Here is a 25,514-nt window from a genome sequence, read left to right as displayed (position 1 = left end):
TTTCAGTCTGTAGTTAGCAACATACACTTTTAAACTACTGGTCTCAAACTGCAGTGTAAAGTCTGAGTTAAATATTTAGATCAGTAGACTCATCCCATAGAGAATCTGAGGAAAGGTTGGGAATCTGGGTGTTTAATAAGTACCCAAAGAGTTTCTGAGGTGAAGGGCCAGTGACCCACACACTGGGCAGTGCTGGCCTCTAGCCAGGCTGGCAGGTGCCCATCGGGAAGCTGCTTGCCAACAACACTGATGGGTCAACCTCCCTTTTAGGAGTTCACAAGGTCACCACCACCCCCCTCCACCACCCACATCCAACCCAGCGAGGGCCAGATGCGTTATGGACAGGTTAGGAGGGCAAGCCAGTGTGGAGCAAGTGAGGGTGAGAAGAGAAAGGATTCTCACCCTGTAGACTGCTGATCTGATTGGTCCCTTGCCCCCTGAAATATAATCCTCCTGTTTATAGTGTCCACAGCTAAGGAGCATGATGGACACTTTACAGAAGAGGAAACTGAGGCTCCTGTGACTTGCCCACGTCACACAGACGGTCAGAGTAGATTCTGTGCTTTCAGCCAAACTGCTGTACCAGCTCTGTGTTGTGAGAGGCACAGAGACCCTGGTCTGAGGTGACAGGCGCTGCCTGTGGGCACTAGGTGTGACAGGACACTGTCTCCCCCCACCCCTGCACCTGTGGTTGCTAAGCAGCCACGTGAAGGTCCACGTCCCTGGGCAGCAGCTCCCGGTGACGGGGCCTGGGGCCATGGTGCCGATGAAGAACTTGATCTTGTCCACGTTTGTTTTCTGTTCTCACCTCCCCTCTGACTTCACCGTCTGTCCACCACCCTCAGTTGTCCCTTACGAGATCATCCTCTACACGAGTGACGTCTTTGCTGCCGGGACGGACGCCAACATCTTCATCGTCATCTATGGCTGCGATGCAGTGTGCACCCAGCAGAAGTACTTGTGCACCAACAAGAGGGAGCAGAAGCTGTTCTTTGAGAGGAAGTCAGCCTCCCGCTTCATTATGGAGGTGCCTGGGATCCATAATGCCGGGAGGCTGCCGGGGGAGCTGGGACTGGGAAGCAGGGGGCACCAGAAGAGGGGAGGAGGCACCCTAACGGGCTGCTGTGGTGAGAGGGCCAGGCAGTTCATCCAGCCTCACTGGGCCTCACTCAGTACATCGGAATAACCAGGAGGGCGGGCACCTCACCCAGCCCCACCGGGACTAGTGTCAGGATCTAAGGAGACAGTGAGTGGACAGGGCTTGAGGAAAATAGAGGCACAATCCCATTTCCACTGGGGCCACCTCCAGGGCCAGCGATAACACATGTGTGTCCGTCGAGAGCTTGGCTTCTGGACATCCCAAATGGTCCCCTGCTCCCCTCTGGCCTAGGGGTTTGCTTGTTCCGTGTTTACTCTAGGCGTCGGTCACAGCACCTTGGCGTCCTGTGCACTTCAGCTCAGCGTCTCCCCTGTGCTCTCCGCTGTGTGTTAGGTTGGGTGGGAGAGGTAGGAGAAAGGGAAGGCCCAGACTCTCTCTGCAAGGGGCTTGCAGTCCAGCTGGAGAACCCCAGACCTCCACACAAGGCCAACAAGAGAGAATAACTGATCCTGTGGGTGAGAGCAGTGTCACAGGGCTTTATCTCTATTAACTCACTTAAGCCTCACAGCAGCTCTGTGCTGTTATTATCCCTGTATAAAGATGGGGAAACTGAGGTACAGAAAGTTGAATAGCTTACATAAATTCACACAGCTAGGGTGTAATGGAACCAGGATTCAAACCCAGGAGTAGTGGCTCAAAATATGTGCTCTTAGCCCCTGCAGGTCACTAGCCCATGGTGATGAAGGCACATGCGGGACTGATCGAGAATGCAAAGGAGGGACAAGAGGGGGAGGCATTCCTAGCAAGGGGAACATCATGGCCAAGGGCCAGAGCTGGAAATAAACACAGCATGTGGTTTGGTGGGAGGGACAGGAGGAGAGGGACATGACAGGTAGAAGACCAGCTGAAGCAAGACTTGGAGGGGACAGCTCTGAAGAGCTAAGCGGCTCACGAGGCTGGACTCTCCAGGTAGCAGGGACCTTTGGAGAATGCCCCTTCTGATGGGAAACAAAATCCAGAGCCCCATCCTCCTTCCCCGGCCAGTGTCTGTCCTGGGGGGCTCCCTGCTCCCTTTCCACCTTCTCTGGGAGCAGTCAGCACTTGTGGGAAGGTTGCCACCTTGGTGGAGTCTTTAACAAAGAAAATTCAAGGCTGATTCATTTATCCACACGAAGCGGCAGCTCATCCACCCAAGATGGCGTGGTACTGAGTCATCCAGCCCTGACTCCGTCAGCGGTGGGGCTGTGATCACACCTCGGCACGGCTTCCGTGGAGTTTTATCAATGGAATGCCCACTAACGGCAGCTATAGTTGGCCAGTAGTTTGTTGCTGTGTTTTTTTCTTTCTTCTTTTCAAATCTTTCCGGCTGCTGGGGGAGTGTGAGGGTCTGGAAACAAATGAAAAAGCTTTGTGTCTCTGTTTCTCCGTGTCTCTGTCCGGACTGGTCTTCAGGTAGGACGCAGAGGGCTGGGTCGTAAGCACATAGCCCTGCATCCTGGTTCTGGCTCTGGGCTTAGACGGAAAGTCATGAGCAAGCCACTCCCTCTCTCTGTGGCTTTGTCCTAAGACTCGGGGAGTGGCCGAGAAAATAGCAATAATAACTAGAATTTATTGAGCACTTGCCTTGTGCCAGCCCTGTCCTGAGCCCTTCATGTGCATCAGTTCACGGAATCCTCATCTCCATTCCAAGAGTTGCTAGTACGATGATCTCTTTTTACAGCTGAACTGGCATGGGGAGGATAAGAAACTCGCTCAGGGCGTCATAATTTACAAAGGGCAGAGGCAAGATTTGGACTCCAGTTCAATTCCAGAACCTTCTCTGCTTAGCTCTTCCACCTCTTGGGAGGATGTTAGGGTTTCTTCTGATTCCGAGTCTATTCCTGAGGCCCGTCATCCATGGCTCGCGTTCCCCTGAAGGCCTCCTTGCTCCCTGAGGGTCACAGCTAAGACGGCCACCCTGACGTGGCATCCCTGACTGACTGGCTGGATGATTAAGGTTCCAAAAGTACCATTGAAGCCAAGGTCCACACATCTGGAACCTCAGAGATGGAATGGGGAAAGAAAAGAGACCTCTGGACAGAGGGAGGGGCAGGGGAATCTTCACTGCCCAATGCATCTGGCAGCTCAGTGTCCTTAAGTGGACGTCCTGTGGCCACAGATATCCCCCACAGCTCCTGTGTCTCTCCTATTTCGAGAAAACGAGGCCTTGTTAAAATGCCCAGAGCATTAATGTCAGCCTGAAGTCACCAATCTTTGTTCGGGGATCAGAATGGCCCTCAGGGGATCACAGGGGACAGCGCTTCTCTGGTGAAGTGAGAGTGAGCTGGCTGGAGGGGGTGAGGGGCTGCGCTGCAGGGCAGCAGAACCAACCTCAGTGGCAGCACCCTTGTCGAGTCACGCAGGCTCCAGCAGTGACGTGCCATGCTGGTCACTTGGAAGGAGAGACGAGGTGACAGAACCATGGCTGTGATCTTAGACCTAGAAGTGACCTCAGGGGGTCACCCCACCCATGCCTCTGCCTTCAGCTGAGTAACACATTACTCCCCCCATTTTATAAAGAAGAAAGTTGGGGCCTGGAAGGTCAAGTGCCTTGCCTCAGATTATACAGGTGGTAGGTGGGAGCACCGTGGCTACAACTGGGAAGGATGAGGGTGGAGACAGGAGTACGGGCAGGTCCCCCAGCAGGGCTGATGGGCCCGTCCTTGGCTGCCAGCCGTGGGTGGGTGTGTGGGGAAGAAGGAAACCAGTGGTTGGAAGCTGTTCTGTTTCGTTCAGAGGTCACCTCCATGTGCGGTTATAGAGGCTGTGCGTTTGATGAATGACTTAATCTATCATTCAGATGCCGTTCCCTCATCAAAAGCCCTTGCCTGCCGTGGAGCTGACTCTGCTGTCTCCTAGCACTGAGAACTTGATGGTGCCGGCCAGGCGGCCAGCTCCGTAGAGAGGCTTCGAGGACACTCCAGTCAGCACATCCCCCCTTGCCTTGTGTCTGGCCATCCCACTGCTTCGTTAAGGGATGTGGAAGGATCAGGGCATCAGTCATTCCTGACAAGAGTCCCTCCCCTGCACCCTGTGCCATAGGCTCCAGGCAGGAGAGACAAGACATGGTGTCTCCTGAATTTCAGACACAAGCATCAGCTTTTCCATTCAGTGAGTCTTCCACACATACGATCATGGTTAAGGTCAACATTGCACATGACAGAACCTGACTGATACTGTCACACCTGTTTTTCAGATGAGGAAACACTCATTCTTTCATCCTTTCAAGCAAAGGTATCCTGAGTTCGGGGGTTCACAGGCTCTGTTCTAGGTTTTAAGGATAGAATGATGGGCAAGGACAGGTGCAGTGCCTGCCCTTGTGGCTTTCAGTGGTAGAGAAGACGATATTACACAAATGAAGGCAAACTTCTGACTGTGAGAAGTGCAGGGGAGAGGGGTGCTATGGGATGCTGTAAGAGCTTCTCATGAAGAGATTTGAGTTTCTTGAGGTGGTGAGGGGGGCTTCCCCGAGGAAGTGATCCTTGATCTGAGACCTGAATGATGAGGTTGAGGTTTAGCTAAAGAAGAGGAGAGTGGAAGAGCAGGAAGAGCCTGTGCAAAGGTCCTGTGGCAAGAGAACATCAAGTTTGAGGGACTGGAATTTGAAGGATATAGAAGAGGGGTAGCTGGAGACAGAGGGGCCCTTAGGGGCCAAGGAGAAGGTCAGGCCGACAAGACAGGGCATGGGCAGAACCAGAATTCCTCTTCTGAAACCCAAATCAGTTCTCAAGCAGGGAATGAACTACCACAGTGGTAAGTAATGGAAGACAGAGAGGTGGGCTCCACCATGAAAAGGAGAACGGCCTCCCAGAGGTTGATGGAACTGCGTTCTGGAATCTAGGCTGATTTTAAGTGGGGAGAGAGGAAGGGAAGCATGAGCATGGCGTGTGGAGGGGAGAGTGGGGGCGGGCTTGGCTGGACAGTGGGGGCATACTGGGAGAAAGCGGCCCCTGGAAGTTCAAAGGGACTCAAGAGTGGATGCCCTGGGCAGACAGTATGTTGCTGAGTTTTACTTTCCTGAACTTTTCTACTACCATCTGGTGCATTTTCTCCTTTCCACAGTTAGAAGATGTAGGGGAAATCATTGAGAAAATTCGGATCGGCCATGACAACACAGGCATAAATCCGGGGTGGCACTGCTCCCACGTGGACATCCGCAGGCTCCTCCCCGATAAAGATGTGAGTTTCTGACCGATCTGTCCTGCTGTTTCTTTTGCCCCTTTCCAGCGGAGATTCAAGGCAGATTCCTGATAAGAACCTGCAGCCTTATTGAGTTGAGGTAAAATCTGAGGACAGTTCACCCAGTTCACTCAGAGTACAGGAACCAGCTCAGGTCCAGGACAGAACCTTTTAGAACCTGGTTTAAGGGTCAAGGAGGAGCATCTGGGCAGCCCCGTCTCTGTGCCCCACCCCCAGGGCCACATTACTGAGTGACCCTCAGTATGTGAGTGACCGAGTATGCCCTTCCCGCTGCTCAAAGTCAACTCACAGAAAAAAACTCACCAGAACAACTTGGCAAACATCCTGAAGCCACACGATTCTAAACGTGGACGGCAGGTTTCAATTGTGGCTGTGGTTGAGTGACCTGAGAGCAATTTAAAAATACAGAGCCCCTCCCTTTACCCACTGAATCTGAGTCTGTGGGATGAGGTTCTGATGCCTATTTTTTTTTAAATTTTTTTAAATGTTTTTTATTTATTTTTGAGACAGGGAGAGACAGAGCATGAACAGCGGAGGGTCAGAGAGAGGGAGACACAGAATCCAAAACAGGCTTCAGGCTCTGAGCCGTCAGCACAGAGCCTGACGCGGGGCTCAAACTCACGGACCGTGAGATCATGACCTGAGCCGAAGCCGGCCGCTTAACCAACTGAGCCACCCAGGTGCCCCACTGATGCCTATTTTTAAGTTACCCTAGGAACCCCACCTTCAAGAGCCAACCCCTGATGTGGTTGTTGAAGTCTTTGAATAAGACTGGATATACTGGCCTCCCTTGGTGGCTTTTGCATTATCTGTGGGGCTCAATGACCCTTGTCATTGGTCCCCATGAGTGTTGACATGCTGATGAATCACTGAAGTCAGAAGGTTCCACACAAAGGGCTAATTTTCCTCTTGCCTCCTCACCCCAGGGCACAGAGACCTTGACTTTCCCTTGTGACCGATGGCTTGCCACGTCAGAAGATGACAAGAAGACCATTCGAGAACTGGTTCCTTATGATATCTTCACTGAGAAATACATGAGAGATGGGTCCTTGAGGCAAGTCTACAAGGAAGTGGAGGAACCTCTAGACAGTAAGTGTGGTGCCCTCCTCACGGTCAGCAGCAGCCCTTCCTTGTAGGGCACCTGCCCCGTGCCAGGCCGAGTCTTTGCACCCCAGGAGGCAGGGTCTGTTATTATCTCCACTCTGTAGAGAGGCACCTGGGGCCCACAGAGGTTGCCTAACCTGCCCAGGTGCACACAGCTGATAAATGGCAGGCTCTTCTTCAGGGTCCCGGCTGTGTCACTGCACGTCTTTCCGTGGCCTGATGGTGACACTGCGTCCCATGTGTGCTCTGTGCCTGGATTCTCCTGATCCTTGTGGCCTCCCTCCTCTTCGTTTATTCACTACTCCTCTGCAAGGCTTGGTCCTCTCTGCTCTCACAGGATGCGTATGATTCAAGAAGCATCCTGGACTGCATGTATTTGTGTGTGCATGCGAGTGTGTGGGCACGCCCTTACACAGGCACGCATTCCTCCTGGACGACAGGGATAGTCACACCTCTTTTTTGAGCAGCAATGCCACTGTCCTGTCAATCCCCAGGTTATTCAGTCAGCCCTAAATAAGCTTTAGCTGTATCAAAAATCAAATTTCCTTGCCAAAAGCAAGCTTTCTACCACTGGCGAGGTGCAAAATACCACAGGCTCCCCATGGGGGCGGTCTGCACGGATCAGAGATGCCCCAAAGGCTTGGAGACTCGGCTCATATACGTTGCCTTGCATTCCTTCTGGAAAAAACTGGACTAAAATCCAAGATTCCCGGCCCCATATGGAACTAGGGGGATGTAAACCAGCTATAGCTCTAACATTTCCTTTGATCTCAGTTGCCACTCGGTTAGAGATAAAAACAAGTGTTGCCTCCGTAATGTGCCCTTCCCTACCCAAATCCCTTTGCTGTTAAATCTGGAGGAAAATTCCCTCTTCTACTTGGGTCCCAGAGGATGCCCTGGAAAGCTGTCCCAGCGGCACACTTGGGCTGTTCTGTATTAATAACATGCCACAAACCCACTCGGTGCCTGGCGATGTTTCTAGGGAAACATCTTTCCACCAAGAGCCGTGTGGCTTGGGTGGGACAAGGGAGGGAGGAGGATCCAGAAATAGCCGTGTTTGACTGCACAACTGCATTGCTCAGCGCCCAGAAGCGGAATCAGTGTTCCATTCCCCAAGGACTGGAAAGAGCAGTGGGGGTGCAGGAGGGGGAGAAGGAGGGCCATCCATCCACAGCCCCTGGTGACACAGCACCCCACTCTGGGACGAGGGCTCCTAGCAAAGGTCCTACCTCAGTGCGGAGCAGGGCTGAATGTGAATGCGGAGAAAACATGAAGGGGAGGACAGTCGATTGTGTCTAAACTGTGACAGGATTCCTAATGTCACCTCATGTCAGTGTCAGCCAGACAGACTTGGGTAATGTTGACGCTCAAACACCAAAGAGAAGGTTTTATTTATTAATGCAGCACATGAAATGCTTGACAGATGCCGTGCTGAGCTGAGCGAGGTAGGGCCCGAGGGCAGCGGGCCTGGTTCTGGTTCCCGCCCTGGCCGAGGGGGCAGGCTCTGGGGAGCTGTGCTCACGGGGCACCTCGGAGGTCAGAGGTCGGCAGAGCAGAGCACTGGGCAGGGAGGGTGGCTGGGGAAAAGGTTTGGAGAAGGGGCTTGCAGGAGGGGGCTGAGCTCAGGTTTGCATTTGAGTTTGTGACATCTAGCCAAGGCGGACGTGTCCCCCAGGTGACAAGGCTGTGGATCCAGGGCACAGGAGGGAACTGGGTTGGAGACACAGGCTCGGGGAACTCAGAGAGGTCAATACCCAAAGCATGCAGGAAGGGAGCTGAGGGAAGCGGACAGAACCAGGCATCCGGGGGGCGGGAAGAAGATTAGGAACCCGGAAAGCCGCTGCAGAAGGAGCGACCAGAGAGGCAGATGGAGAGCAGGAGAGAATGATGCTGTGGAGTCCAAGGGAAAAAGAGGAAAATAATAGGAACCACTCTGTGGGCGTGAACGTGTTCCATAACCGTGGGTATGAGTAACTCACATCATCTTCCTTTTTTTGATTTAATTAAATGTGGTCTGAGCCCACTTTGCAGGGGTTGGTGAGAAAGTCCATCTCAGTCACTGCAGGGAGCGGGGGATCCCTCTTTTTCGGCTTCATAAGAATCCTGAGCCTCACAGGAGGGGCCTGGCCCTTAGTCCAGGGCAGGTACCACCGACACCTATGTCCTCCCAACACATGGTGACGGTTGCTGCTGGGTTCTCCGCAGACACGCGGGTCGGCATTTCTCTGTGTGGCCAGAAACACTTCAGCTTCATCATGAGACCCTCTCTCTGGCCATGAGGCCTCCTTGCTTCAATTTCCCAGATAACCACCTCAGCCTTCCCCCTGCGGGGACTCTGTGTGCAGATGAGGGGTTCCCGCCACCCAAGCGGACTCCCGAACCCTCACCCCCACGCAGGCTAGGGAAACCAACCTTCCTCCAGGCTGGCCACTCCCGCCCTTCACCTCAAAGCCACAATCTCCATCCCTCCCCTTGGGGATAATCTGGCTAAGTCCCCTCTTCCTTGGCCTGAAACGCCAAAGCTTTTAGGACAGAGGAATACAGAGAGGGGACAGAGAATTCTTAGCCACATAAAAATGCACTTCTTGCCTTTCCCCTAGGGGTGGAAGTTGGAAAAAGAGATACTTTATTCTTCCTCGACGAGCCCGCAGCAGCAAAACAAAGACAAGACAGCATTTGTTTTTATTTTCATGAATAACTTTTAATAACTGTGGCACCAGTATTTATCCAGCCCTTCCCATGGGCCATGGGAGCTGAAGAAGAGGGTGTCAGTCACTGGGGCAGGTGCTGGATGGCAGGGAGTTGGAGAATAAAGGAAAATAAAGAAATGGGGCAGCTGGGTGGCTCAGTTGGTTAAGTGTCTGACTCTTGATTTCAGCTCAAGTAAATAAATATTTTTTAAAAATCAGGAAATGGACACTATGGGGAAGCTATACTTTCAAAAACATTTGATTTTTTTCTAAAAACCACTTAGAAGGAACTGGCATGGATACTAGTCACCCTCAAGTAGGAAGGCATATTATTTTTTTAATTTATATTTATTTTGAGAGAGAAAGAACAAGAGCAGGGGAGGGGCAGAGAGAGAGAGAGAGAGAGAGAGAGAGAGAGAGAATCCCAAGCAGACTCTGTGCTGTCAGCACAGAACCCAACTCAGGGCTTGAACTCATCAACCATGAGATCATGACCTGATCCGAGATCAAGAGTAGGATGCTCAACCGACTGAGCCACCCAGGGGCCCCGGGCAGGCATATTGTTGTCCGTGTGTCAGGGAAGGTAGATTTAGTGACCACAGCGTGCACACACGTCAGGCAGTCTCTGGCATCTTCCCCCGCTGGAAGCACAGACAGCTGGGTGGGTGGATGGTTTGAGGGCTTACAGTTCCTTTAATCCTAAAGCCAATGCCATTCTTTTCTTCCCTTTGTCTGTCTGTCTGTCTGTCCGACTGCACGCCCAGTTGTGCTGTACTCGGTGCAGATCTTTACAGGAAATGTTCCTGGGGCAGGGACGGACGCTAAAGTCTACATCACCATCTATGGAGATCTGGGGGACACTGGGGAGCGGTACCTTGGCAAGTCAGAGAACCGCACCAACAAGTTCGAGAAAGGAACGGTATGCGGGGCACACAGAGTTTTTACCCCCTTCCCTTCCCCTCCGGGGTCCAGGTGTCTGGGGGCCAGCTCTTGGTCCCTGAAGCTGTCTGTGAACCTTGTGGGGTGTCAAGCTCCCTCATGTGGGCGGTTGGCCTTGCACTTCTTCCTGCAGAGCAGCTGGTCCCCTCTCTGAGCCTGTGCATGGGCCCTGGGCCCTGCATCTGGGGTGGAGGGTAGACCAGAGGGTAGGGTTTGGGCAACTGAGAAGCCTGTTTGAGTTGGCTGTACTGGGGCGGGGCGGGGGCGGGGGGATGCTGGTCATCATCAGAAAATCCAGCTCACTATGGGCGGATGATGAGCATGGGGGTGAACATCAGAGTGGTGGGGGCTGGAGGCCTGCCTCTCCTGTCAGCTCCTTATCTGGTTGAACCTGTGTGGACTTGGTTTCTCCATCTGTAAAATGAGGAGCCCGATGTGAATCAGCTAAGCTGTGTTGTGCAGAGCTCTGGGCAGAACTGAGGCCCATGGGAGCCACGGAGGGATTAGAGGAGCAGACAAGTACCCCGCTCCCCCAGCTAAGGTCCACTTTGACCTGAACTATCTATGGAAGTGCCAAGAAAGTGCTCTATTAGGCAGAGGGCTCTGACCTGCTGGGGTTTTAGGAAAAGGAAGACCTCTGTCCCAGTTTCTCTTCTCAGCCCCTCAACTTCCCTCCTCTCCCCATGGTAGCTCTGCTCTCTCCCAGGCCCTTTCTGCCTTACCCCCTTCACACAGCCTCAGCCTCTTTGCCTTCACTCCATTCACCTAAATCTGCCAGAACTCCCCACAGACCAGGCTGTAGCTGCAAGGTGATCAGAGCAAGGTAACCCGATCTGCGGTCTTGCCTTTGGCTCTGCACATGCAGGGGTTTCCTGTACTGAGCAGTGGGTGTTTAGTAGGGGTCTGTTGAAGCCTGACTCTCAGCCAGGCATGATCCTTGGCACTGAAACGTTTCCTACTTGTGAGGAGGAAATGAGCTCTGGAGCAGGGACAGCAGGTGTCGTCTAAGCGGGTCTGCGGCCATCTGGTGACCCCATGGGCCCCGCCATCTGGAAGGAGTCCAGCCTTGGCCTCAAGGTCCCGGGGAAGTCAGGCCCTGGTGCTCCCATCCATTTGTTCCATCATCCGGATAGGAACCATTGACTTTTAGCTTTGGTTTACTGCTTTGGAAGTGGGAGTAGCAGTATGATAGCTACTTAGACCCCTGGGCTGAAAAACAGGACAAGAGATGTAAGAACACTTTGTATCAGGGAGAAATAATTTCACACACACACACACACACACACGAGATATAATGGTTTGCTGCACCGGTAAGGTAGCTAATAGGAGGCCTATCCATTTTGGGGAAAAATGGAATACAGAGAGGTACACTTAAGTGGCTCACGCGATGTCCCGGACTCTATACTGGGGACAAGCTCTGTCACCTATGCTGTTGTGGGATGTGGCAGTACCATTCAGCAGTCAGCCCTGTGGCTGGGGCCAGATCACCCACGTTCACATCCTGGCTCTGACTTTGGCAAGTTTCTTCGCATCTCTGTGCCTCAGTTTCTTCCACCGTAAAGTAGGTTCACTGAGTTAGAAACTCTGAGGTGCCTAGCTCTTCATCAGTGCTGAGGATTGGGGGGCTTACCTTCGGCTGCCTTCGCTGATGCCCGGAGCCAGCATCTGGTGATTGCACTGTAAGACAGCAATGTGCAGAGCTGACAGGTAGATGTTGGTTTGTGGCCACAGCCACGGAGCCGGGCACAGAAGAGGCACCATACATACTCATAAATGAATGAACTTATAAATGAAGGTGATGCAGTCCATTCCACCTGGATTCAGAGTCAGATTTTTTTTCTCTCTGGGCAATTGTTATGTCACGAGAAAAACCTTTGTCCTGTTCTACACCACTTCTTCCCTTTCCTTCCCGCCAGTTATGATGTCCTATCAAGGGAACTGGAGCTACTTCTGGCTTAGTCACGGATGATTTACGTGACTTTAAGTTCACTGCTGAGCATCTAGCAGCTTCCATTTCTCTAATTATCTCCTCCAGAATATAGAAGTCCCCCTTGACACCCTCCCCCACTCAGCATCCCCCCACCCACATCTAGTCCAAAGCCAGGTCTTGGAGAGTCTCCCTTCCACACGGCTCCCAGACCAGCCCTGTCAGCTCCTTAGCCCTTTCTCAGCTTACCTGGCTTCCTGAACCACCCTGGCTGCCTGCCGCACCTCCTCATGTCACCTAGCCAAAGGTGACAGTCACTCAGCCGGCCAAGGGCCCTCCGCTGATCCCCAGATCTGGCCTGGGCCCTTTGTAGGATTCACAACCTTTCATGGCCCACCAGCCAGCCTGTATGGAGTGTCCACAGCAGAATACCCCACGCTCTCTCCTGTTTCCAGACCTTTCTGGGCATCTTCTCTGCATCCATGTACGTGTGCCCATAGAAAATCCATATATATATATATATATATATATATATATATATATATATATATGACATCATTCCTATACGAATGCTTCTTCAGCCTGCCTTTGGCGTGCAGTCTCCCTATGTCAGGATATTTGAGTGTAGATGAAGCTGGCTCATTCTTCGGAACCACCACACATGTGACATTCTGCACACAATATCACCATGGTTATTTAGCCGTTCCCCAAGCACTGGACACCAGATGGCTCCCAGTTTTCCACTGTAAAAATTACCCTGCAATAAGCATCCTTGTGCACACATAAAGTTGTCCCCTCCTGAGGACAGAAGGAAAGAGGTGGAATCCCTGTGTCATAGGCTGTGCCTGTTTTTGCTCCGGTGATCTCAGCCAGGTAGCAGAGCCCTGCAGCCTGCAGGGTCAGCCGCGCACTGCCCACCTGCAGTTTCCTCTGCCTGCAGTCACCTGCTGTGGTGCCAGAAAGGCCCGGCCCCCACCCTTAGCTTAATGCCACCTCCTGGAGAGTCTTCCCAGCCCTGCCTCTAGCCCCCAGGCAGGTGGCTGCTCCTCACCCATGGGCTGTGATTATCCACCTGGCCCTCTCCCTCTCTGGGCCGTGAGGTCCCAAGGAGGGGCAGACGCTGCCTATCGGATTTATCTCTGGGTTCCCAGCACTCAGCAGTGACTCAGCACATCTTCCACCTTCTGGAAGAAAAACACTGTAGCTCAGGGTCACCGGCCTCTCCTGCCCTGCTTCACGGTCCTGCCAGCCACATTCAGCCTGTGTTTTTGACCATACCTCACTCAGGGCCTGGATCTCCACATCTCACTGAGCAACCCCCAAAGTGTCCAAGCGCCCAGGAGTGTAAGGACACTTTATGGAAGGGGTAATCGGACCCAGAGGGCCTTACATCACACCCCACATAAAACCATCTGCACCACAGCTGCTGTCCCTGAGCCCTCAGCCTGACCTCCCCCAGCTCTGTCTCTCTTCTGGGCCTGGTCCAGGAGCAACTCTGACTGCCTCCCAGCTTCCCCCTGGGCGTTTCAAGCCCGTCCCCATTACTCCCTCCTGCCTCCCACCTGAACTTGTGCTGATACTCAACATAAGCGAGGAACATCCAGGTACCAGGGCCAGGCTGAGCACCCTCGTCTGGCCCACTCCTGCCTGCGTTCCATCCTCCAAGCATCCACAAGGCTTATCCCAGGAGGAACAGGACTGCAAAACAGGGCCGCTGTGGAAGTGAGGGAGGCCTCAGAATACCAAACGCTCAGTGGTAGGGACTTGGGCCTGGAGGGTTTCCATCTAGGAAGGTCTGTTCAGCCCCACAACTGCGGGGTATGGAAGGTACTGGATGGTCAGGGTTGGAGTGGGTGCAGGTGGGGCACACCCCCACCCGAGTCCCCACACCTGGACTTCGCAGGCCGACACCTTCATCATCGAGGCCGCTGACCTGGGTGTCATCTACAAGATCAAGCTCCGCCACGACAACACCAAGTGGTGCGCAGACTGGTATGTGGAGAAGGTGGAGATCTGGAATGACACCAATGAGGACGAGTTCCTGTTCCTGTGCGGGCGCTGGCTGTCCCTGAAGAAGGAAGACGGGAGGCTCGAGAGGCTCTTTTATGAGAAGGTGTGGGAAAGGCGGTGTGGGGTGGGGGGACTTGGCTCAGCCGTACTCGTACTGTGGCAGAAGGGGCCAGAGCCGTAATGGGGACTGGGTCATGCTCCTGGGCAGGAGTACACTGGGGACCGAAGCAGCAACTGTAGCAGCCCGGCTGACTTCTGGGAGATCGCCCTGAGCTCCAAGATGGACGACATCGACATTGCCACAGTGACAGGGCCCATGGCTGACTACGTGCAGGAGGGCCCAGGTAGGCCAAGCCGGGGGCTCAGCAGAGGGGAGGCAGGCACCGGGACGTGTGTTCAAGATGTTCTTGGACAGGCCATGCATTAGCCCCACCATCATGTGACTTCTACCTAGCGCTTTGTAATTCACACCGAGTTTTCCATCCCCACAACAGCCCAACAGGGGCAGCCATCAGCCCTGTTGCCGATGGAGAAACGAAGGCTAAGAGTAGTCAGGGTGATGATACCCTTAATCCACTGACCCACTACCAGGAGGCTATCACCATGAACTCTGCCCTCACCCAGACTCTCAGGATGTAGATTCAGCCCCGTGGGCCTGGGACAGTTCTCTCCAGACCCACACAGCAGCAGTCAGAACACTTTGCATGTCAGGAGAGCATCACACAGAGGACTTCAGCCGTGTAAACTTAAGGCACAGTGTGATGTGGTCAGACAGAGAAAGAATTTCTAAGATGGCTTTAGGGGGATTTAAGTTCCATTTCTGGTTTAGACAATAATATATGTGACCTTGGACAGTCACTCTTTTGGCCTCAGTTTTCCCCTCCTCCATAAAGTGATGCTGTAATGCCCTGACAAGCTCATTGTTCCAACCAGAGTTTTGAGAAAAAGTAGTTCTGTGTTTGTCTATTGGACATTTAAAGGCACTGCCTATCTGTTCAGCTCTCTTAAGTATAGAGCATGACAACCACTATATTCCTCCCCAGGAGACAATGTGTGTGTGTGTGGGGGGGGGGGGTCTCTGGGGCTGGCCAGAGTGCGTCAATCATTTTCTATTCTACCTTCTCACTATGTGAATAAATGACAGGACCCACAAGAAGTATTTCTCCTGAATTAAGCACTATGATAAACTGTGAAAGGCCCAGGGGATCCTCCTATAAAGGTGAAATAAGGCCACTGGCAGGTGCAGAAAACAGTACTGGTAATTCCAGCCAAGAAGGTCTAGTTTGGAAACTTTCAAAGAGATACAAATTACATAACCTGTAACCATATAACCTCTAACCTATACCAGAGCATTGTCTCTCAAGATATTCCCAGAGAAGGGTTTCCAACTTGTATCAGTTAGTAACTGCAAGTGACATAGACAAGATAGTAGCTTAAATAAATGAGGGATTTTCCTTTTTTCACACATAAAAGTTCACATATAGGCAACGAGACAGGCACAGTAGTTCCAATAAAGTCAGTGACTTCCTTCCTAAAGACTGCCCATGGTTCCAATATGACTGCTGGAGTTCCAGCCATCACACCCACATTCCAAGCAGAATGAATGCAAGGATAAGGGATAAAAGGGTGCTCCTCCCAGCTGAGTCAGAAAGTTCCCCCAGAAACCCGCCCAACAATATCTGGTTGCATTTTATGACCACCCCTAGCTGCAAAGAGAATGGGTACTCATTGGGCAACTAGAACTCTATGCTGCACTACCTGAGCAAGTTTTCCTGCAGGTTAATCTAGTCTGTTTTGGAAATGGGGATGCCTTCTAGAACTTTCATTTACCATGCTACACATATAATGCTATTTTATTTTTCTTTCCCAAATTCCTACTTTCTGTGAGGCCTTGTTTTTAACAACCTTATTTTTGCTGACTGACGTAAGCTTTTCAGGCATCTAACCCCTGTACCTGGTGAAAGGTTATTTTCTTACCCTACTTCACAAGGGAGTGCTGGGCACAACCGAGATAATTGGTCAATGGGGCTTTCCAGAAGTGTCAAGCATGCTCTTTTAGGATGATCTTCGCGTGGGAGATACCGATCTCTCATCCCCTGGAGAGTAGACGCTCATCATAGATAATTCACCAGTCTAGAAAGCTCTGGTGCACTTTGCTCTCCAAAAGTCATTTCCAAATCTGTGAGCCCACCCCGAGCCCACCTGGCCCATTTTGAGGCTGAGCCCCCTGATCTCTTGCAGTGATTCCATACTACGTGTCAGTCACCACCGGGAAACACAAGGATGCAGCCACTGACAGCCGGGCCTTTGTCCTTCTCATCGGGGAGGATGATGAACGCAGTAACCGCATCTGGCTGGACTTCCCCCGGGGGAAGAAGGGCTTCAGCTGTGGCTCCGTGGAGGAGTTCTATGTTGCTGGCTTGGATGTGGGCATCATCAAGAAAATAGAGGTGCTGGTCCCCGGGTCCTAGGATGGTGCCCACCCCGAGGGAAGGAAGGAGCCAACCAGTACATAGTGGGAGGGAGTGTGGAGGGCAGGCCAAGCAACCAACCTGGAGCTCCACCTCAGAGCAGGTAGTCGGGGAAGGTCCCTGGCCTCTGCCATCAGCTGGCTTGGTGACCTGGAATGAGTCACCACCCAGCCAGGTCTTTTTCCACCCACCCAGTGGGGAAGCCTGGTGTATTAGTTTTCTATTGCCGGGTAACAAATTCCCATGAACTTAGCAAAAGAACACGCAGATGTATTATTTCCCCGTTTCCCAGGCCAGGAGTCCACATGCGAGTTAGCTGGGCCTCTTTCCAACATCTCATTGGGCTTGAATCAAGTTGCTGCTGGGGCCGTGGTCTCGTCTGAGGCTCGGGGTCCTCTTCCAAGGTCATTGGCGGAATCCGCTTCCTGGCAGCTGTAGGACCGAGGCTGCCAGTTCCCAGAGGCCGTGTGTGTCCCTGCCACGTGACCTTCTCCAAAACATGGCAGTTTATTTTTTCAAGGCCAATAAGACACAATCTCTTCTGCTTCAGATCTAACTTCTCCCATCTCTGACATCGGGACCCTTTTCTAAAGGGCTTGCCTGACTAGGTCAGGCTCACCCAGAATAATCTTGGATTAACTCAAAATCATCTGATGAGGGGCCTTTATTTTATCTGCAAATTCTTCACCTTCGTGGGGAAGACCTGGGTCAGTGCGTGCAGAGCACATTGGGAGGAAGCACCGAGGAAGGAGGGTGCAGAATGGGGAAGGGGATGCTGAGTGGCGAGGGCTTCCTTCCCAGACCCTCATGGCCCTGGCCTGTCCCCTCCCAGCTGGGCCATGACGGGGCCTCCCCGGAGAGTTGCTGGCTGGTGGAGGAGCTGTGTTTGGCCGTGCCCACCCAGGGCACCAAGTACACATTGCGGTGCAACTGCTGGCTTGCCAAGGACCGAGGCGACGGTGTCACCTCCCGTGTCTTCGACCTCCTGGATGCCATGGTGGTGAACATTGGGGTGAAGGTATAAGGGGGACCTGCGGGTACATATTGCATGGCAAGGGCAGTGCATGTTGGGGCCGGAGAGCAGAAGGGGAGACAGAACTGAAGGAAGAAGGAGACTCGTGCTGGGGCACCGGCAGGGGCTGCAGCCTGGTATACTAGCCACCTTCGTTTTGCTCAGGTCTCTTTGGGTCTGCTGCTGGGTTACCTTGGGCAAGACGTCTGGCCTCTCTGGGCCTTGGTCTTCTCATACAGTACATGGAAGTGACACGTCCCATCTTGTTCCACGTGAGACCTCGATGAGCATGAATGAGATCATGAATAGTCCACGAAGAACTTCGCAAGCTCTGCGTAGATGTGCGGAGTCATTTTTTTCTGAAGGCTCCCTCAACACCCAAAGGCAGGGGTGGGAAAAGATAGCATTTGGGATGCTGTGCACTTCGGGATCTTGCAGTGCAGTTAGAGCTGCTTGCACGGGACCCTCTTTAAGTGGAAAAGGCTGGAAGGCAGGAGCTCTGAGCTCCTGTCCAGGCCCCACCTCTAAGTGGCCAAATGACCGGAACAAGTCGTGTAAACTCACAAGTCGGTGCTGGGCAAGAGTCGGGGTGCCTGAGTGCTGGTGCCCAAGGATACGTGGCCCATTGGTGGCTCAGAGGGCTCGGTTCACGTGCCCGTACAGGCTTCTCCTTCTCCCCAAAAAGCTGTGGCATCAACAGGAAGCTCCAGCCCTCATCCCTGTTCCCAAATCCAAACCAACGAGCTACTAGATTTAGGTCAGAAGGTGTCCCACAAAGATAAGAAGAAATCACCCTAGACCTGAGGGTGCCCTGCTTATTTCTATATGGAAACAGAAGGAAGGGCTGAGTTTGGGGCTTTGAAAACCTGGACAGGCAGGAGGGTGGATGCCTGCCCCTCGCCTGCTTGAGAGCCAGAAAGCAGAACCTTCTACAGCACAGATATCCTCCCCTCCCTTCCCCAGACATCTCCATCTGTGGCCAGACGGATGGTGTGGGTGAGCACACAGTTCATCCAGGGACCTCCATCCTGACCCAGTTCCCAGCATGCGCGTGGGTGTGAGTGTGTCTGTGTGTGTGTGCTGCCCCCCCCCCGGCACACACATGCACACCCCACTCAGTGCAGCCACGTCTCCCCCTGAGCCCTTTAGTCTGTGGAAATGTAGACCCACGCCCCTATTATTCATGTGACAAAAGAACACAGGTTTATCACTTTGCAAAGCACCACAGGGTTCTTTGGACTGGCCATCTCCCCAGGAGATATCGGACCAGAATGATAAAAGCCCTGTTTCTGTGTCTCTTTCTGGAAACAACCTCTTACCTAAAAAGAGATGTGTCCGTGTAAAGGAGAAAGAAGTGGGCCCAGAGAACACAAGAGTCCAGAGGGACCAGCCTTAAGGGGCCAGTCTCCATACAGTCGCCAAAGCACTCATTTTGATCTATTTTTCATGCCTGTCTGACTAAAAGCAAAAAGTGCCAGCTCCTGCCTTCATTCCCAATAGCTCCGCCTGCCACCACGATGCCCCTGTTAAGGTCTGAGAGGATTTTCCTGGTAATGCAAGAGGCTCTTCAATCATGTCCTCAGCAAACAAGTGCTAAACTTGTCCTCTGGGCCAGGCCTGCAAATGCCACTTCTGACCTTAGAGCATCATGGTAACGATTCTAGTTACTGTATGCAAAGCACCCAGCACTCAACAGGCACAATGTCAGGGGCATGATCACTGTGACAAATAAGTTGGGCTCTGAGTTGGAGGGCGTCTGGGTAGTGGGGACCAGGCACCTACACAGGTGATATTGCCGTGTGGCGGCCACAAGGGGAAGGGAAGGGCCAGACGCGTTCAGAGGAGACAGGTCGGCCTGGCACTTCCCTGGCCATGTGTGCAAACCTCTCCCGAGCTTATGCTGGTCCTTGGGCACCTGGCAAGAGGGAATGGAGTAAGAAGCCAGGACCAGAGGATGCCAGAGAGGCGATGAAGGTGGCCACCCTTGCCACAAGGCTGCTTCTTGGAGGAAGAGCCCAGAGAGGGCAGCGTCTAGGAAAGAGAAGGCTGCTCCCTCCCCCTCCAGTGAGCACACGCAAAAGGAATACATTCTCTCTGGAGCAAACCTCAGGCAAAAGGGCAAAATCCCAACTTGACGAGCAAATCGTGGAATGGGTGGTTGTCCTACCTCCCAAGTGAATGGAGCCAGAGCTCCTTCAACAGTAACTGCTCATGAAGGCTCAGGATGTGCGCTGGCCGCACAGGAAGCAGGGATGGACCCGGAATTGCTGCTTCCGGGCCCATAGCACACGGAAGGCTGGGCATGGGCCCAGGTTTACCTGTCTGCGGCTCTCACAGTTCTGTGAAACGTTTATCCCTTTTTCTCAGTGGAGGAAGCAGAGGCTGGCCAGGCTGGAGTGTCTGCCCAAGTTCAACAGCTGGCAGGTGGCAGACTGGGGATGCAGATGGCACGCTGGGTAGCTCCAGAAGCCGCTGTCCCGCCATCACGTGCTGCTCAACTGCATGGGCTTGAGCTGGGATTTGATTGACAAAGAGATCGGTGAATGCTGGGGCTTTCAGTCATGCTTCTGTGCACACACGTCCTCTGTCAGAAACTGAACTCCTCTCTAGCACCAAACCGGACACAGCTGAGGACATAGAGTAACAAGGCCTGACTCTTGTTCTCCAGGTGATAGCGATTGATCAGGGGCGGGATTCTTTTCAGAGCCATAGAGCTGGCAGCTTGCCCTGCCCTGGAGAGAATGAGGCAAGCCGGTGGGGTTGGTGGGTGAAGCCCAGGGTCAGGATCCGCATCCCTCTCCCTGCAGGTGCTCTATGAGATGACAGTGTGGACGGGTGATGTGGTTGGCGGTGGCACAGACTCCAACATCTTTATGACCCTCTATGGCATCAATGGCAGCACAGAGGAAGTGCAGCTGGACAAAAAGAAGGCCAGGTATCCAGAGGTGGCCTCTGCCCCTTGCTGCTGCACGCATCCAATCCCCCAGCCTCCAGTCCTACCCTGCCTCCCTCACTCTCCCCTTGTGCCTTAGGGACTTCCAGCCTCCACACCTTTATCCATGTGATTCCTCCCTCCCAGAATGCCCTTCATCCATTCTCTTCTGTCTCAGGACCTTTCTCTTCCAGGGGCCAGCTCACATCTACCTCCTCCAGGAAGCCTTCTTTGATCACCTTCTTTGATCAGCCCCACAGTCCATCCATTCGTCCCTTCCTGCCTTCCTGCCTTCCATTCATCCATCACTTAAAAATGTTTATTGTAAAGCCTATATATTTATTAGTTGATAGCACTGTATCCTGTGAATCTCCTGCTTTCATTCACTGGATGGTGGTGATGTAAGATTTAAGATTAGGGGAAGCTGAGTGAAGAGAACACAGAAACTCAGTTCTATTTTTGCAACCTTCCTACACGTCTAAAATTATTGCAAAATAAAAAGCTAAAAGAATTTTTTAAGTAGTAAAAAATGATTGAACCCCTAGTATCCATCAGGCACTGTCTTAGACACTGGAGACGGAATACAACCAGGAAGAGAAGATCCCCAAGTTCACAAGGCTTAATACCTGAGGGAACCATAGCAAGAGCACAAACACTGTTGTGGCCTTCTTGTGTGCCATGAGTTTTTCTAAGCCCTTTGAATGTATTGGCACACCTTGCCCTCCCTACAATTCTATGAGGACCATTGTCACCATCCCCGTTTTATAGGTGAGGACACTGAGGCACAACAAGGTGAAGTCACACTGTCGAAGGCCACATGGCCGGTACACTGTGGCACTGGGAACTGCACCCGTCCCTAGTCTTAAGCATTAGGTTCTATTGCCTCTTAAGTGAGTGGTAAGGATGATGACAGTGGACCTCCCATAGCCCTTACTGTCTGCACCTTTCATCGAATCCCTGACTCAGTCCTGGGTTTGGGATGGTTTTCTGTGTTCAGCTGTTGTCCGCCAAGCCATCCCTGGCCCCTGATGTGTTGAGCAGCAGAGGGGAGAGGGGGGAGACTCAGAGCCCAAGCAGGCAGTCATGGACAAGTCTCGACCACCGTAGGCAGTGGTCTGGCTGCCTGGGATGGTTGCCACAGAGCTGTGGGCCAGAGATCTGCTATCTTACATGCTGTCTGTTTGGATGTTCATGCTCTTTCAGTCCTCACTTCTATACTCTGACCCTTACTTCCATCCCAACCTCAAAGTCCTATGGTTGCTGTTTTTTTTTTTTTCAACGTTTTTTATTTATTTTTGGGACAGAGAGAGACAGAGCATGAACGGGGGAGGGGCAGAGAGAGAGGGAGACACAGAATCGGAAACAGGCTCCAGGCTCCGGGCCATCAGCCCAGAGCCCGACGCGGGGCTCGAACCCACGGACCGCGAGATCGTGACCTGGCTGAAGTCGGACGCTTAACCGACTGCGCCACCCAGGCGCCCCTGCTGTTTTTTTTTAAATTAATCATCCCATGTCACTGTCCCACCTTATTTTTCAGACGGAGAGATAGACACCTTTCTGGTAGTACTTAAACTCCAAAAGTATTGCTCAAAAGCCACATTATAAGTATAGCCATATCATAAATGATTTGAGGCACCTTGTTAGTTAAAGGATTTTGTTTTTCTGAATAAAGACTTGCTGTTTGTGATGAGAGCCATCACTGGTTTGCAAGCTCAAATTTAACTTTATTTCATTTGCAAGTGGCTCTGTTTGACCCATGCCTTGTTCTGGGTGTCCACATCTTGACTCAGGGACTTGGATAGTAAGACTCATTTGTGCTTGTGACATGTGCTGCAAGGAGATGCTTCCTCTAAATAATGGTGTGCGACCAGATAGGAGGGAGAAACATGCACGCATACACAGAGAAGGTCTTATGTGGGTTTGCCTGCTGCAATTGCCCTGTTGTCAAATGCTGTTATACCCAGAGGCCAAAGTTGATAGCCATGCACTCACCCCACTCCCCAGCTGAAGCCCCAACTTCTTATCTTGCCACTTTGGGGGAGGCTGTTGTGGTAAACTAATTCACACTGAGATGCTGGTGAATTAATGTGGCATCCAAAAGAGGGGTCATCCTCAAAAGGTAATGTGAAAACTAAGGAATGAGTCCCTAATGGTGGAATTGGAGTCAATTGATGTCCAGTGGGCATAGGTGCTATTTGTAGACAAAGGTATGTGAGGTTTTTTTTAGGGAAGTAAGTGCCTGTAAGGAATCATTCCTAGGTCTAGTAGAGAACTCATGTCCTGGGAGATTCCTTGGTCTGGAAACAAAGGGAATTCAGAGTTCTGTTGGGTCTGACCAACAGAATGGCCCCATGGCTTTCACTAACCCTCAGTGCAAAGAAGAGGAGGAGCTGAGCTCAAGGGAATGCTAGGGTTCTAGCTGCCACTTCAGGAGGCAGTTAGGAACTATTTGACCAGTGACCATGGCCAGGGTGGTGATAAGCTTGTAAGTTTCGAGTCTTCCTTCCATATCTTTATCATTTGGAACTCACACTGCCCTGGTTAGCATTAAAACTCTGAGAATGGAAAGAGCCCATCTTTGGGGACTTCAGGGGCAGAGGAGTCATTGGTGAGGCTGAGTCCTTCTCTCAGTTGGGCTTGGAGACAAGTCTCAGGGGACAGAAGAGGAATGCAGGCTGCCTTCGAGAGCACCCAGGTCAGGCAGTTGGAAAGTCCCAGGCCCGCCGCTGGGTGACCCCTCCGGACACATCACCTTCAGCTTGGAGGTCACAATTTAAGAGGGCATTGGCAGATTTGAACAGGTACTCAGCCTGATTCTGGCATTTGAGAATGATAAATATTTAAAATCTGTTTGAGGTTTCTTTGGCTTTGGTCTGCACTCAAACCTCTGCAAGCATACTCACGCAATATGGATGCAGGCAGGTGGGTGCAGCTCCCTGTTGCCACCTTCTATCTCATGGGGGCATGTGCCGTGTTCACTTTTATCTCAGCGGTCCTGAGGAGGGATCTGAGGGGCCAGGGGCTGTTGGCTTTGCCTTTTACCCCCCAGGCACGTGAGCACCCGTGGACACTGACACCACCACCAAGGCAGTCGTCCTGCTACTCGCCGCTCCTTGGAGCTCCCCCTATGCAGATCGTCTGCCCCCCTTTAGGCCCCAAAGTGCTCCTTCCATGCCTCTTGGGCTTGTGACAAAAATTTACTGCAAATCTAGTGGCTTAAAACAACAGGAACATATTCTCTTACGTTTCCTGAGACCAGGAATCTGAAATCAGTGTCATTTGGCAGAAATCAAGCCCAGCCTCACCCCCTTCAAGGCCTCCGGGGAGAATCCTTTCCTTGCCTCTTTCAGCTTCTGGAAACTGCCAGACTCCTTTGGCTTGTGGCCGCATCTCTTCAGTCTTCAAGGCCAGCATCTGTCCAGTCTCTCCCTCCCCGTCTTCACATCATCTCCTCTGCGGATGTGTCAAATCTCTCTTTGCCTCCCTCTTACGAAGACACTCGGGACTGCGTTAAGGGCCGTCCTTGGGTATTTGTCAGCCTACCACAAGGGCCATGACCCACAGAGCATGGATCTGAAAACCCTGTCATGTAAGGAATAGTCAAAAGTTCCAGGGACATTTAATTCTCAAAAGAATTTTATTTTGAAACATATATGGGTGGGGATACATCTCCTTCGATGACCTGTATACTTTAGTGACTTCATGCCTCTTTGGCACAGATTGATCAGAGAATATAGTTGTATTTATTTGTATCCAGTCATCCATTCACATATGCATAACAAATGTGGCATATATAACATACATTTGTACCTAAATCGTAAATACTTACAGAACAAAACCTATGCAGCCACTCCCTAGGCAAGGAATTGAACACTTCCAGGTCACGCTACCCCCCTCCCATCCCTAGAGGTAACCGTTATGTTGGTTTTGAAGGTACTTTTTTGCTTTCTTTCAACATTTTACCCCTACCCTGTGCATGCCTCCCTAAACAATCAGCTTCCATTTCGTCTGGATCTCTGGGTTACAGAAGTGAATCAGGCTGCAGGCATTTTATGTGTTATTTCTTTCCTCAACGTTAGGATTTTCGGATTTCTCTGAGCTGCTGAGTGTGGCTGTGATTTATTTGCTCCTCTTCACTGCTGCCTAGTATTCTATTGACGGAGGCCTGGAGAAGAGAGGCCAGATGGCCTGTTGCAAGGGACCGGGGAGGGAAGTTGAGGCACCAGGTGTGGCCGAGCTGTTGCCAATAAAACAATGAGCTCAGGTGGGCAGAGCTGGGGCCAGTGAGGGGAGGCCCAACTCAGTGTAAACAGAACATATCAGGAGTTGGTGACCGCCATCCAGAGAGAGAAAGAGCTGCCCCAGGCTGACGCAGGGCCCATCACTGGAGGTGACAGGGGCATGAACTAACCCTAACCCTAACCCTATTGGTGTGGAGAGCCCAGCCTGGAAGCAACTTGGTCTAGCATGAAGCTGCGGCTGAGGCTTGACCCCGGCAGTTCCTGGGAGCCCCGGCCACGTCTCTTAAGATGCACAAAGGCAGGCTGCCTAAGCAGCTGCCCCCAGCAAGGCTGGTTTTGGACCCCACACCCTTCTTCCCTGTCTTCCAGCCAGTCCCTCCCCAGGCCCCCTACCCACACACCTTCCCTAGCTTCTTAGCAGTGTCTCAAATTCTTCCATTAACTAATTGCTTTTCCAGACAAAAGCTCTGGTCCTGGTTAGCTCTCCGGCTGTTCTAAGTCACAGACACCAGTGAGTGGCTGGGTGCCAGGCCCTTTCCCAAGATGGACGGCCCTTGCAATGGGGTAGGGAACAGAAGGAAACCAGAATAGGAAGGGATTGAGGGGAGGCCAAGGTTGCAGTCCCCGAACTCCGCCTCTTTAGCTGCTGAGTAGAGGCTCCTTGGAGCAGACGAGCAGGGTACGTTCTGGGCCACTGGGGCGGCCCTGTCCTCCTGAGCCAGAAACAAGGGGGACCTGGGTCAGAGGCTGACTGCCTCTCCAAAGGTGCCCCTCAATGTGTGAGCCCCTCTGAGTGTCAGCTGAGGTGTCCTGAGGGGCCCGGGGACAGCAGGAAAGATGTGGTTGGTGA

At 52.3% G+C, this 25,514-nt stretch overlaps 1 protein-coding gene across 4 annotated transcripts in view; it reads left to right on the top strand.

The window, feature by feature from the left end:
* The window catches only part of LOXHD1 (lipoxygenase homology PLAT domains 1), a 167,433-nt gene that overhangs the window by 117,686 nt on the left and 24,233 nt on the right, over positions 1 to 25,514 (top strand). For 3 of the 4 annotated variants that reach the window (XM_045042202.1, XM_045042200.1, XM_045042201.1), the window contains 9 exons: positions 846 to 1,027; positions 5,201 to 5,317; positions 6,265 to 6,427; positions 9,897 to 10,051; positions 13,902 to 14,111; positions 14,217 to 14,352; positions 16,250 to 16,458; positions 17,312 to 17,497; positions 20,299 to 20,426. In XM_045042202.1, the coding sequence (XP_044898137.1) occupies positions 846 to 1,027; positions 5,201 to 5,317; positions 6,265 to 6,427; positions 9,897 to 10,051; positions 13,902 to 14,111; positions 14,217 to 14,352; positions 16,250 to 16,458; positions 17,312 to 17,497; positions 20,299 to 20,426 (1,486 nt within the window). The remainder of the gene's footprint in view (positions 1 to 845; positions 1,028 to 5,200; positions 5,318 to 6,264; positions 6,428 to 9,896; positions 10,052 to 13,901; positions 14,112 to 14,216; positions 14,353 to 16,249; positions 16,459 to 17,311; positions 17,498 to 20,298; positions 20,427 to 25,514) is intronic. The other variant, XM_045042203.1, reaches the window with a different exon arrangement.

Source organism: Felis catus, chromosome D3 (genome assembly GCF_018350175.1).
Source record: "Felis catus isolate Fca126 chromosome D3, F.catus_Fca126_mat1.0, whole genome shotgun sequence".
Classification (NCBI taxonomy): domain Eukaryota; kingdom Metazoa; phylum Chordata; class Mammalia; order Carnivora; family Felidae; genus Felis; species Felis catus.
This window is presented reverse-complemented; position numbering and strand designations above follow the sequence as displayed.